Here is a 14,155-nt window from a genome sequence, read left to right as displayed (position 1 = left end):
TTTGTCACAGTCCCCTCACCCCCACCCCCATCCCGCCTGCTTCACTTTCATTATGAGCCTGGCTCCATGGTCATCTATGTGCTCACCACCTCCTCTTTGGGGCACTGCGCCGGCCCCACTTGGGTCTAGGCCGAGCAGAATCCTTTCCTGGGAATGTATTAAAACAGGAAGAGAGTGAAGAGACACCACCCCCCCCCCACCCCCCAGCTTCATACCCCAAGCTATGATGAGGGGAGAAAACAAGTGAAACAAGCATTGAGAACAGAGAAGAGAGACAGGGCCGAGTCCCGGGTCCGTCATCCCCAAGGCCATGCCATCCTGCCCCTGTGTGTTTCCCTTCTGGTTCCCAACACCAGCCTGGGGGTGGTTTCTGTCCTTTGCAGCCAGTCCGGAGTAAAGAGGTAGCAGAAGGAGGGGGCTTGAGAAAGACACTTGGACCCCGCGTTGCTGTGATTTTGGACAAATCTCAGATCTCCCTCCCAGTTTCTTCATCTGCCCCATGGGGGCTCCACTGCTAACCCCCTGAGGTGGATGGGGCTCTGATAATGTCATGTGCAGGAAGCTTAAATGCGATGCTTGTGCATAAAAGGATTCCACAAAGACTGAATTTTATGGCCAATGTTTAGCTAAAAACTGGTGGGCTAGAATGAAGAAGAGCCCCCTCCCTCCTGAAGAAGGTAGCGGTGTTCTTTAAAGAAACATTTCAATGTCAGTGCCGCCTTGGAAGAGACCACCCCAGGCCTCCGCCCAAAGGACTGGGATTTGCACCATGTCCTGTCTCTCTAAGGACTGTGTCATCTTGGGCTGCTTATCTAAATTCATGGGGCACCTGGGGGGCTCAGTGGGTTAAGCGTTTGACTTCGGCTCAGGTCATGATCTCAGGGTTCATGGCTTCGAGTCCTGCATCGGGCAGTATGCTGAGAGCTCAGAGCCTGGAGCCTGCTTTGGATCCTGTGTCTCCCTCTCTCTGCCCCTCCCTTGCTTATGCTCTGTGTCTCTCTCTCAAAAATAAATAAACATTAAAAAAATTTTTTTAAGTAAAATGAAATAAATTTTTGGACCCTGAGTTTGCTCCTATAAGGTGGAGATAATAATTCTCATCTCTTTCAGTTATTTTGAGAATGGAATTAACTCATTAGCAGAAAGTGTGCCTCATAGTTATGCAGAGCCTTCGACGAGCCGTAGTTATGTTGGTGGACGTGTAAAAGCCCCGGGCAAGCCAGCCAGAGGCTTCACTCGTGGGGAATCACTGCCACTGAGATTTCTAGTCTCCGAGGCCCAAGTGAGCAATGAAAGTCATCAGAGCACAAAGCCGTTCTGTTCAGCTGTGCCTAGAACCCCCCTCGTGCAGCACTCACCCCACGGCCACGCCAGCGGCCCCCACAAGTCGAAACCTCCCGAGTCAGCTCCACACAACAAGCTGTGAGAGCAGATTTCTATTTAAAAAAACAAGAAAAGGAAAAGTTTTGGATGGTCAGTTAGCAACATGAGGCCCCGAATCGAGAGAGAAACCACAATGTGGAAACAATCTTTTCTTTTTCTTCTTAAGAAGTAAAGCCTAGCAACCTTCAAGTTGCAGCCAAAATGATAAAAGCCGACATTTTGAGGCCGAAGGACCACGTTATACAGTTGGTTCCTAGATGCGGCCTCCCCATGCCGAGGACATGCCAGTGGAGCGGTCTCTTTATCTGGTTCTGGCATCGTGCCTGACGTGGCCTCGCACAGTGTCCTCACACCCTCGCTGAGATGAGTGGCGGGTCAGGAGCTGGCCAGCACCGGGTCAGTGTCAGGGGCGACAGAGGCAGCGAGGTCTGTTCCTTGGATGAGCTCTTGAGAATAACGCCCGATGGAAATAGCGTCCGTGGGGGTGTGGGGGATGGGGAGGAACCTGGGGGGACACAGAGCCCTCCACGAGCCTCTGCATCTCCACCTTGACCTTTTATGCTCACGGAGAATCCGCACCGGGTTCGAGTGCTGCCAGGGGAGCGTCTTCATCCGCCGGCCTAGCTGCCGGGGTGCGTCAAGTTCCCGGGCAAGCGGCTGCCTTTCCGAGGTGGCTCTCCAGCACGTAAGCAGGCTGTCTCCAGCGGCATCGATCGTGGCCCGCGTGTGGGTGGCACTGGCCCGGAGCTCCCGGATGAGCCTCTCCATAGCCTGGTCACCTGCTTCGTGGCATCGCCTCGGCCTCTTGACCTCCCCGGAGCCAGGGACTCCCTCCCGGGTGTGGCTGGCACGGATGGTCACCGGCCCAGCACCAACCTTTCACCCGTTTCCTACCTGAAGAACCCTGAGCCCCGCCTGCAATGTGTAGACAACTAAAAATACTGTCTTGGCTTCCTGCTTCCCTTGCAGTTAGGGGTGACCAGGCGTGCAGCAGAAGCAGAAGTAGGAGTCGTTGGGTGGGGCCTCTGGGAAAGGGCTTAAAGAGGGGCCGGTGCCTGCAGGGCCAGTCTTCACCCTTGTTTCCCATTCCTCATCGGTCCCGCCGGGCCGCGTCGGTGCCCACATGGGTGTCCACGTGGGTGCCCACGTGGGGCAGCACCTTGTGACCGTGTGTGACAGGGCACACCCAGCATTGAACAAGAGGGCAGAGCACCCAGGACCCTCTGGATGTCTCCGTAAGGAAACAGAACCCTCACTTTTCAAAAGCCACGGCTCATGGGTTTTTATTATAATCAGATGCAGATCCTTGTTGAAAGAGTGGCAAAAAATAGAAGAATGCGCCCAAATAATTTTGAGGGGAATGAACCTCAGCCCCACCCGTTGTGATAGTCCTGGAAACAGTCACAATCTCCTGCTCTGGGATGTCCGCGGCCACAGCGCCTCCCTGTCTGGTCCCCCTGTCAGTCACCCGCTGGTCCTGTGAACCTCAGCCCCGGGTCAGCTCTGGGACCAGTCTTCCCTTGAGGGAGGCGTGGTGACATCCTACAGACCCTGGCGTCATCTGGGATCTAATGTCTGCATAGTCCTGTGTCTGAGACTCCTGCTCGTGGAAAAGGGATCATGGGTTCTGGAGGCAACGGGGTCAGAGGACGGTTCCTTGGGCTGCCGACCACGCCGCACACGATGGGCGCCACACACGGTGAGCTCGCCCTACCCGCACCTCCCCCTGACTCCGGCAGTGGCAGGTTCTTGCACCTGACACGTTGCTACAGGTCTTGTGTGTCACCGTAGGTCACCCTGGTCACACATCCTAACATCATATGCCAACCTGGAAATGACGTGACTCTCCCCTGCTGAGAGCACACCAGGAGTCGCCGGGTCCGAAGCCGTTTGCAGGTTGCCCGTCGAGGGGACAAACAGATATGCCTGCCATCCTTCATCGCCATTCGTCGACTGCCCCGCGGTGCCAAGGGGTCTTATTTGCCCCACTGGGCTGATCCTCCTGAGGGCAACCAACGTGGACAGACAGGACACGTACACACGTATACACGGGTCCCGGGTGCTGACGGACCTGGAGAAAGACGGAAGGATGCGCAGCCGGTGGGGGCAACAGTGGAAGGTCCGGGAGGAGGCGGCCCTGGGCTTGCAGTGCTCTGGGAGGGTGTCTCGGAGATGCTGTCCACCAAGGACAGGACAGAACGATGGTCGAGCAGTGGTCCTGTCTGAGGGAAGGCTGTCCAGGCAGAAAGGCCACGGGCACAAAGGGAGCCATCAGGCCATGAGGCTGAGACGCGGCCCGGCTCAGAGGGCGGGTGTGGAGGGTGGAGGGCCAGGGGGGCCAGACTGTGGATTCATTCGCAGTATGTGGACCCCCCCACCCCGCCAGCAGGTGGGGATTTGGAACGTGGGAATGGCAGAAGCCGGCTGTTAGTGGGAGCCACTGCAGTGTCCGGGCCAGAGAGGGCGGGCTGCCGGGGAGGGGACATGTCTGGTGAGGGAACAGAGGGCGCAGCGAGGCCGGAGCACTGCTGGGGCAGCGGCAGAGGTGAGCCACAGAAGCGGGGGCAGCCGGGAGAGGCCAAGGGGCCGTGCCCACTCTCACCAGTCTGGAACGTGCTAGGGCCACGGACAGGAGGGTTTCCTGGGTGGGGAGGGGGCTCTCGCAGGCCAGAGAGAAAGCAGTGGGCAAAGAGCAGGCCAATGATCTCATCTGTTTCCGTCACGCACTTGGTTCTTGTAAGATTTTAAATCCCTCTTCCTGTTTCTCTTGACTTTTTAATATTAGTTTGGTAGTTCCTTCGCTTCCAGAAAACTTACAGTTCTATCCTACACAAGAAATATTAAATGCCACCAGTTGTGGGCTTTCTTACACTTGTCAAATGATCTATTTTGTGATAAGTATAAAATGATGTATTTTCTAAGTAATTTAGGCTCCGTGTAGAGAACAGAGCCACAACTACAACAATAAAAAATGTAACACAGATTCCAACACCGAATGAGTCATCTGAATTTCTGTGTTTATGATAAGGAATAGGCGACACAGTAAGATTGTTTTGGAACCGGACCAAAACTCCCAAGGAGAAGCCCACGGAAGAACAGCCTTGCTTATGTCCCCAACCCCTATCTCATTTAAAATACAACTGGTTTTGGGGCACCTGGGCAGCTCAGTCGGTTGAGCGTCCGACTTCGACTCAGGTCATGATCTCACAGTTCGTGAGTTCGAGCCCCACATCGGGCTCTGTGCTGACAGTTTGGAGCCTGGACCCTGCTTCGGATTCTGTCTCTCTGTCTCTCTGTCTCTCTCTCTCTCTCTCTGCCCCTCCCCCGCTCATGCTCTGCTCTCTCTTTCAGAAATAAATAAACATTAAAAAAAAAATACAACTGGATTCTCCCGCCGGGAGTGAGCTGGGAGTGGGACCACTTGGCATGTGTACCGTGTGGCCAGCACCCAGAACTATTGGCGTTTGTCCATCACCAACGAACTTCAGCTTAAAACATTGCTATTCCTCCAACAGAAGCGCCATGTTACTGGTTGACAAACACGTGGTGGTCAGCGCATGTGTCTGTGGCACGGCATCAGGGGCGTGAATTCACTGGGCGGGGCCTCCATCTCACTCACTGTTGGATGCCCAGTGTCGAGCACCCAAGGGGCACCCAACAGATACAAACACCCAGATGAACGAATGAGGGAGGTGATGCTTTCTTTACTGATAATGCCACAGGCTCAGAGGAGTGCAAGAAACCCAGTTCTTTACTGAGTGTAACTGACATGCAGAAAGTATCCAGTTTGATAGGTTTCGAAACGTATTTGATGAGTGGAAGCCATCACCACAACCACCATCATGAACACATCTATGCTTGTGCCTTTGTAATTTCCTCCCGTCTGCCCGTCTGCCCGTCCTCCACCCGCCCTCCCCCAGCAGTCCCCGCCCTTCGGTCTCTAACTGCATGCTACTTTTCAGTTTCTAGGATTTTATATAAATGGGATCGTATTCTTTTTTGTCTGGCTTCTTTCACAGGGCAATTTTCAGGTGCATTTACAGGTTGCTGTGTCTTTCCATTTGTTTGTGCATTTGTCTGGATGTTTGGGTGGTTTCCAGTTTTTGAATCTTGTAAGAAAGCTGCTATGAACATTCGTGTGCAAGTCTTTGTATGCACGTAGGTTTCCTTGCCTCTTGGGTTTTGAAACCTGGGATCGGAATGACTGGATCACATGTTCAACTTAAAAAAAAAAACTGCCAAACTCTTTTCCCAAAGTGTTCATACCGTTTCACGTTCCCGGCGACCAGGTATGAGAGCCCCCCTTCCTCCACATCCTCGCCAACACTTGGTGTCTTCCTAATGGTGCAAGTGGGATCTCACTGTGGCTTCTGTTTGCATTTCCCCCTGTGACCAGTGACGCTAAGAAGCTTTTCATGTGCTATTTGCCGGTGAAGAGTCTGTGCAAACACTTAGATTGTTTTTATTGACTTGTTTTCTTATTGTTCAGTTTGAGAGTTCTATATGTATTATTTATCTTTTGCCAGACATGTGCTTTACAATTTTTTTCTCCTGTTTTCTTCTACAAGTGGTATAGTTTCCGGTGTTTTCTATATACAGGTCTACGACCTATGTAGGGTTGACTTTTGCATGTAGTATGCATGGATACTGGTTCATTTCTTTTTCTTTCTCTTTCTTTCTTTCTTTCTTTCTTCCTTTCTTTCTTTCTTGTGCTCTCTCCTTCTTTCTTTCCCTCCTCCCTCCCTCTTCCCCTTCCTTCCTTCCCTTCTTCCTTCCCTCTTTCTTTCCACCTTTGTGCATACGGATTGCCAATGGTGCCAGCACTATTTGTTAAAAAAGCCATCCTTTCTCCACTGCATAACCTTTGCGGCTGTGTCAAAACTCAGTTGTCCATATATGTGTGGGTCTCTTTCTGGAGGCCCACTTGTCTATCTTTATGCAATATAATGCTGTTTTGATTACCCTCACTTCATAGTAATTCTTGAACCAGGCAATGTTAGCCCTTCAACTTGCTTTTCCAAAACATTTTTGGTTTTATTCTAGAATCCTTGCTTTTCCACTTGATCACTAGAATAACTCTGTCTTAGAAACACCCTGGGGTGTTAAATGGGACTGCATTAACTTTATAGAGCAGTCTGGGGAGAACTGAACTCAACAATACGGAGTCTCCCTGTGCACGAACCACATATGCTTCCATTCATTTTGGTCCTCTGTATTCCAAACAGCAATATTTAATAGTGGCTAGGGTAAAGATGTCACCTTTTATACGATTTTTCCACAAAGCATTTTATATTCATTTCTTTGATGTTATTATAAATATTTAAATTTAAAAAATTTTTAATGGTTTGTTACTAATTTTTGTATATTGATCTCGTAACCTTCAACATAGCTAAACCTCCTGATTAGTTTTAGTAGCTTGTATTTCCATCATATTTTTTTACACAGACGATGACATTATCTATGAAGAAAGACAGTTTTGCTTCTTCCTTTCTTATCTGGTTTTAAAATTTCTTTTTCTTGCCTTATTGCACTGGTTAGAACCTCCAGTACCATGTTAAGTACCTGTGACAAGAACAGACATTTCTGTCTCGTTCCTAGTCTTGAAGGAAAAACTTCAGTGTTTCAAGATTAAGTATGATGTTGGTGGAAAGTTTCATAGATGCCTGTTATTGTTGCTTTATTCTGTGGTATAATGTGGTATTCTGTGGTGTAATGGTAAATATATATTTGGTCTTTATCCTTGCTTCCTGGCATGAAGCTCCTAAAACTTTTTTTTTTTTTTAAGTTTGTTTGTTTGTTTAGAGAGTGTGTGTGTTCGAGCGAGTGAAGGAGGAGCAGAGAGAGAGAGAGAGGGAGGGAGGGAGAATCCCAAGCAGACTCTAGGCTGTCGGCGCAGAGCCTGTCACAGGGCTTGAACTCATGAACCATGAGACCATGACTGGAGCCAAAATCAAGAGTTGTACGCTCAATGTATGAGCCACCTGAGTGCTCCACGGAGCTCCTAAAACTCTTGAAATTCCCTGGGTGATAGGTGTGATAAGGTCATCTTCATTATTCATAAGCTCCCTTCTACCAGATCTGACTTTACGCTAATGAGGTGACTCTTGGTGCACCCCTAGATGGCTTTAGGATGGGACTGGCTGCCAGAAAGGCCAAGCCTTGCCTAGTGGGTTGGAACTTCTAGCCCCACCCCTCCACCTCTGGGGAAGGGAGAGGGACCAGAGACTGAGGTCCATCATCAGTGGCCAATGATTTGATCATTCATCCCCCATGTAATAGGAGATCCATAAAAACCTCTAAATGACAGGATTCAGGGAGTTTCCAGATTGGTGAACACATCAGTGGTGCACCCGGAGAAGGTGTGGAAGCTTTGTGCTGTCCCACCCCTCAGCCCCAGCCCTTACTTTGCCCCATACCATTGTATGGAATGTTCCTGAATTGTATCCTTATAATAAACTCATGAATGCAAATCAAGTGTTTTCTTGAGGTCTGTGAGTTGTTCTAGTGAATTATTAAAACTGAGGGGGGTGCGCCTGGGTGGCTCAGTCAGTTAAGCGTCCAATTTGGCTCAGGTCATGATCTCACAGTTCATGAGTTCCAGCCCCACATCCAGCTCTGTGCTGCCAGCTTGGAGCCTGGAGCCTGCTTCAGATTCTGTGTCTCCCTCTCTCTCTGCCCTTCCCCTGCTCATGCTCTATCTCTCTCTTTCTCAAGAATAAATAAACATTAAAAAAAATTTTTTTTAAAGACACCAGTTTCCTCATTAAAAAAAAAAAAACAAAAACTGAGGAGGGGGGTGATGGCAACTTCAGACTTTCAACTGGTGTCCAAAGTAGGGGTAGTCGTGGAGGACTGAGTGCTTAGCCAATGAGGCCTGAACTAACTCCGGGTAATTAGTGTCAGCATTTAGTTAGCGTTGGACACCTAGATGGTGTCAGAGAGTCAGAGAATATGAGATTATTCCTAAACTGCTGAGTTTTTATAAAACGGATGTTAAATTTTTTCAATTTTTTTCTGTTATGACCATATGATTTTTTTTTCTTATCTTATTCTTATAGGGAACTATATATTTTTTTGTTATTGTTGTTGGTTTTACTTTCAGATATCTGATCATTTGGGGTTTATTCTAATGTAAAGTATACGGCATAGATCTGATTTTCTCTTTTTCTGAACGTGCACCCAGTTGTTCTGGCACCATTTACTGGAGGGTTTACCTTGGGCCCAGTGATGTGGGTGCCACCCTCACCATATCCTGCACTTTCACATGTACTCGGGTCTGGTTTGGGACTTTCTGTTCTGGAAATTGGCCTGTCTGCTCCGGTACCAGTACCGCAATTATAGAGGCTTCACAGTCTGTTCCAATATCTGGTAGGTCTAATCCTCCCTCAGAGCCTTTCCATTTTAGTGTTTTCCTGGCTATTCTTGCATTTAAAAATTGTTTCCATGTGAACTTTCAGTATCAGTGTGTTCACTTTTGAAAAAAATCCCACTCGGCCCTGGTATATTATTATATTAATGTGGTGCTATGGTTTCTCTGCTAGTATAGTTACTGTAATTGCACTGGTTATTTATAAGTAATAATTGTAAATTTTCCTTTTTCGATATTGTCTTTTCAGGATTATGTCTCATCATCTGACTTGCTTCATAAAAGGCACTTGAAAGTCCTCCCTGTTCTGCGCTCGGAAGCAAGTGGCAGATTTGGTAGAATTCTTTGGAAACAACGGGGCCAGGTGGTTTTGGGTGGGATGGTTTCTTGATAACTTTATTTGATTGTACAGAAACTATTCGGCTTAAGCTTTCTCTCTCCAGTGACATCAGTTATGTTAAGCTATTGTGTCTTAGGAAATTTTCCATGTCATCTAGATGTTACATTTCATTAAAAGTATTCTTCTATTAAAAAATATTCATTTGAGGGGCGCCTGGGTGGCTCAGTCGGTTAAGCGTCCGACTTTGGCTCGGGTCATGATCTCGCAGTTCGTGGGTTCGAGTTCCGCATCGGGCTCAGTGCTGACAGCTCAGAGCCTGGAGCCTGCTTTGGATTCTGTGTCTCCCTCTCTGTCTGCCCCTCCCCCACTCATGCTCGGTCTTTCTCTGTCTCTCACAAATAAATAAATGTAAAAAAAATTTTTTTTTAAAATATTCATTTGATTTAATGGTTCTTTTTCCCTTCTCATTTCTTATTTCGTATGTTTTTATCTTTTCTCTCTTTCTTGATTATTTAGTGGTTTATTTTGGTATCACTTTAATAAATCAAGATTTTATTTTGTTAATTATATCTATTATTTCTCTATTCTAGCCATTTCTGCTATTATATCTATTAATTCACTTGTCTTTCCTTTTATTTAGTTTTTGTGGTGAGAATTGAATTCCTTTATTTTCTTTCCATGTTACTGGCATGTGTTTAAGACTGTGTAGCTTCCTTTGATTATTCTTTAAAATGTATTATATAGATTCTGATATGCAGTGTTTTTATTATGTTTTAGAGATTCTGTTAAGTTTGTTTTGTATGTGACATTTCATTCAGTTGTTTAACTAAATTCTTAAAATTTCCAGGTAGAAGGCCTTCTTGCACTTTTGTTGTTAATTTCTTTTTTTTTTTAATTTTTTTTAATGTTTACTTATTTTTGAGAGAGACAGAGACAGAATGTGAGTGGGTTGGGGCAGAGAGAGAGGGAGGCACAAGATCCGAAGCAGGCTCCAGGCTCTGATCTGTCAGCACAGAGCCTGATGCGGGGCTCGAACTCACGAGCTGTGAGATCATGACCTGAGCCTAAGTCGGAAGCTCAACCGACTGAGCCACCCAGGTGCCCCTTTTGTTGTTAATTTCTATGTTAATTGCATTTTGATCATAAAGTTTTATAATATTTTTTTCTCTTTTTTATGAAACTCAGTGATATAATTTTTGTGTCCTAAAATAAGACCAATTTGTGTGACTATTCAATGTGTACTTGAAAAGAATGTTTTCCATTACCGAGGTGTCATATAAATATTTCAATAAGCTCTAGCGCATTTATTACATTGTGTCGGTCTTCTGGAGCCTTAGTTTTTTGTACTGCAAATGGTATGTTAAGGTGTCCTATTAGTGTGATTCAAAAATTTGTCTTCGCATGCCCTGCGGTTTCTGTATTCTAAAATCGCTGCTGTGTTTTGGCACATATTCAGATTTTTATATCTCGTTTGTGAGTTGTGGCTCACAGCACTATAATGTCTCCTTCTTTGTCACATTTATTTTTTTTAATTGAGATATAATCGACATATAGTATTCTATTTGTTTCAGGTGTAACATTGATTGTTTTGAATGTTAAACCGACCCTGTATTCCTGGGACACCCCCTTATTGATGTATTAGCTATATAAGCTATATATATATAATATGATGTATTAGCTCCCTCATATCGTTTTTGATTTGACGTGTAAAATTTTGAGAAGAATTCTTTCATCAGAGATCCTAAGGGATACTGGTTGTGGCTTTCTTTGCCTGGTTTTGGTTTCAGGGCAATGCTGGTCTTACAGAATGAATGGACGCATATCCCCATTTCTTCAATTTTTGGGAAGTTTGTGTATATTTGCTATTGCTTCTTCCTTGAGGGTTGGGTAGAATTCCCCAGTGGACCTGTGTGGGCCTGGGACGGTGTTTACAAATTTAACTTTAATAACCAAATAGCTATTTTTGCAGCTGATTTCTTCTTGGGAGATCTTTTTTTTTTTTTTTTTTTTTTTTTTGAGAGAGAGAGAGAGAGAGAGAGAGAGAAGGGGAGGGGCAGAGAGAGAGGGAGAGAAAGAATCCCAAGCAGGCTCCATGCTGTCAGTGCACAGCCCTACTTGGGGTTCCATCCCACGACCTTGGGATCATGGCCTGAGCCGAAATCAAGAGATGGATGCTTAATTGACTGAGACACCCAGGCGCCCCAGGAGATCTTTGATAGTTGGTGCCCTTCACAGAATTTAACCTGAGTTGTGGGCTTATCGACATTCAGTTGTCTGCAACAGGCCCTCATTACCTGTTGCCTCCTCATCCAGGGCGGCCTTCTGGAGGAAGCAGGGAAATGGACAGGTCTGAAGGCTCCCACGCACAGGCCGGGCTGACTTGGGCTTGTCTACCAGCTGCCCAGATGTGAGGTGAGAGGGAGGGGGACCTGTAGCTTAGAGGTTCTCAGAAGTCACACATCAAGCATGGAGTCTGCCCTTTCATTATATTATCTTTTCAGTGCCTGCAGAATGTGTAGTGATGCTGAGTTTCCCGATGTGGGTAAACTGTGTTCCTTCCGCCCTTTCTGCCCTTTCCCTGGGCAGCCTGCCCAAAGGTTTGATTCCATCCATCTTCTTGAAGACCTAGTTCTTGGTTCATTGATTTTCTCTGCTGTTTTGGTTTTCTGTCTCCTTGTTTTGTGCTTTGGTCTTTATTAAATTATTTTCTTCTGCCTAGTTGGGTTTACTCTGCTCTTCTTCTTTTTTTTTTTTTTACATTTTTTTAAATGTTTATTTATTTTTGAGAGAAAGAGAGAGAGACAGACAGACAGAACATGAGCAGGGGAGGGGCAGAACCTGAACAGGCTCCAGGATCTGAGATGTCAGCACAGAGCCTGATGTGGGCCTTGAACCCACAAACCGTGAGATCATGACCTGAGCCCAAGTCGGACACCTAACCGACCGAGCCACCCAGGAGCCCCTTACTCTGCTCTTCTTTTTGTACTTTTTGACCATGAAGCTGAAGTGGTAGTTTCAAATCTTTACTCTTTTCTAATGTAAGTTTCGCACTAACGCTGCTTTAGTGGCGTCCCTAACCCTGATCCGCTGTGTTTTCAGCCCATTCAGGATTCCTGGTAGTTTTTATTGTCTTCACTAATGCCAACATCTGTCTCCATTCTGGTTTGATTTGGATCTCGTTTTCAATGTGGGCCGTATTTTCCTGCTTATTGCCTGCCTGATAATCTTTGATCGGAGGCCAGACAGGGTGAATGTTACCTTGTAGGATGTTGGATATTTTTGTACTTTTACAAATCTTAAATTGTGTTCTGAATACAGTTGAGTGTGATCCTGTCAGTTCTTGCTCTCATCATCTGTTGGATGGGTCTGGAGCAGAGCTGGGCCTGGGGTTGAGACCTCCAGAGTGCTTGTCCTAAGGTCTCATGATGTGGGACCTTCTCCAGTCTCCTTTGTCGGAACAGGTGTCATTGTTGGGCCTGTTTGAGCTCTGGCACTGTCCCTCAATCCTTCCCTGTGGCTCCTTCCCCCACCTGGGTGAGTTTCCCACAAACGAGTGTTTCCCGGGTCTCTGTCGGACCCTCACGGAACCCTCTGCAGGCCATTAGGTCTCTATCCCTTAGGAATTATCATCCTTCATCGCCTGAGGTCCGGTGTCTTGAAAACCATCGTTTCGCGTTTTTCTGTTTACTTCGTTGTTACCGTTTCAGGGAGAAGGATAAATTCTCCCCGTAGCTCCACCTTGGCCAGATGAGGAAGTAATAAAACCAATTTTAACAAACATTCGTGGGTATTGAGAAGATGTATGAAAATGTGGCAGACACAGAGATGTTCTCCCCAGATCCCCCTTCCCAGGGAGGATGTGTTGCCTGCTCTGGTGACACCAGCTGGCAGCGGCCAGGTTCACACGCTTGCTCTCTGCTGTGCCCCTCATACAGCAGCCCCGACTCGGCCCTACATGGGGTACCGTGATGGGCAGTGCCGGCTCGAGTCCCCACCTGCGTCAGGGGCGTGTCAGGCCTGCTGCTCAGTCCGCCTTCCCCCTTCCATCTACTTCTTCCCATTCCATGTCTCCTACCCCAAACCCCGTCTCAGCTTCTGCTTCCGCAGAACCCAGCCTGCCGCCAGCCCTCAGGCGGCCGGTGGGGCCCAGATATTGGTCCCCAGGGGCCTCCGTAGCGTCTCTCGTCTACATGAACTGAAAGCTCACCACTGGAATTTGTCTCTGAAAGACCATCTGGTCTTCAGCGTGTGTCTGTGTATCTGTGTGACTTAGAGGATTTTGTTCTCTTGACAAAAACGTATACAGAGATTAGTTCCCAAGACCTATATTGCAGGGGGGAAAGTCGTGAAATAAGAGAAATAGGCTGTAGAAGCTAGGATGCGCTTTATTTGTGCATCTCGTAAGAGAGTAACCAATGTCACCATTAAGTGACTATTTTTGGAAGCCCTCCACGCAATAGGAATTCAGCCATGTCTCAAGGCACGCCTTTCAGATCTTGACTAGTCTTGGACCCAGTCAAGCTCTGGGGAATGCATCGTGTAATTTCTGCATCACTGCTGTCAGCCTCGTGCCCCGAAGAGAAAACCATTTGAATTAAACCCAAACATGGCCCTGCCATTCACGCGGGGAAAGCACCCGAGCCATGTGAGCCATACCTGTGCTGTGCACCACACTCTGGGATTTCGGCAGCACCAGGCGGGTGTCCTCAGCAAAGCTCCCCTTCCTCTCTGCACAGACGTCAGAAGTCCTGGCCACCTGGTCCCGGCGAGACGTGTGGTCCCCAAAGGGCTGGCACATCCCACGAATCAGTTCTTCATCACTGAGGCACCTCTGATTGACAAAAGAAAAGTCAATGATGCTTGTCTCCCTTCATGTCCCTGCTCTACGCACTCAGGACCCGCCAAGCCGCAGGCCAGTGGCATGTTCGGAATATGTTCTTGAGCAGGTATCAAGGACACCCTGGCGGGCGGAGGACAGAGGTCATGGCAGTGGTGGGTGACTGGCCGCTTAGCAAAAGCACAGCACACACGCTGGGTCCTTGTGGGACCCTCACCACGACCACTTC

At 47.5% G+C, this 14,155-nt stretch overlaps 1 protein-coding gene across 1 annotated transcript; it reads right to left on the bottom strand.

Moving 5' to 3' along the window:
• Window positions 1–3,092: 3,092 nt before the first annotated feature.
• Window positions 3,093–13,808, bottom strand: LOC122233234. The gene is made up of 2 exons (XM_042964987.1): window positions 13,746–13,808; window positions 3,093–4,209 (listed from the first exon to the last, which is right to left on the bottom strand). The coding sequence occupies exon 2, from the start codon at window positions 4,091–4,093 to the stop codon at window positions 3,320–3,322; it is 774 nt and encodes a 257-aa protein (XP_042820921.1). The 5' UTR covers window positions 4,094–4,209; window positions 13,746–13,808; the 3' UTR covers window positions 3,093–3,319.
• Between the last annotated feature and the right edge of the window lie 347 nt (window positions 13,809–14,155).

This window comes from Panthera tigris, chromosome D4, assembly GCF_018350195.1.
Source record: "Panthera tigris isolate Pti1 chromosome D4, P.tigris_Pti1_mat1.1, whole genome shotgun sequence".
Taxonomy (NCBI): Eukaryota; Metazoa; Chordata; class Mammalia; order Carnivora; family Felidae; genus Panthera; species Panthera tigris.
The sequence above is the reverse complement of the archived record's forward strand: the minus strand, read 5'-3'. Positions and strand labels throughout refer to the sequence as shown.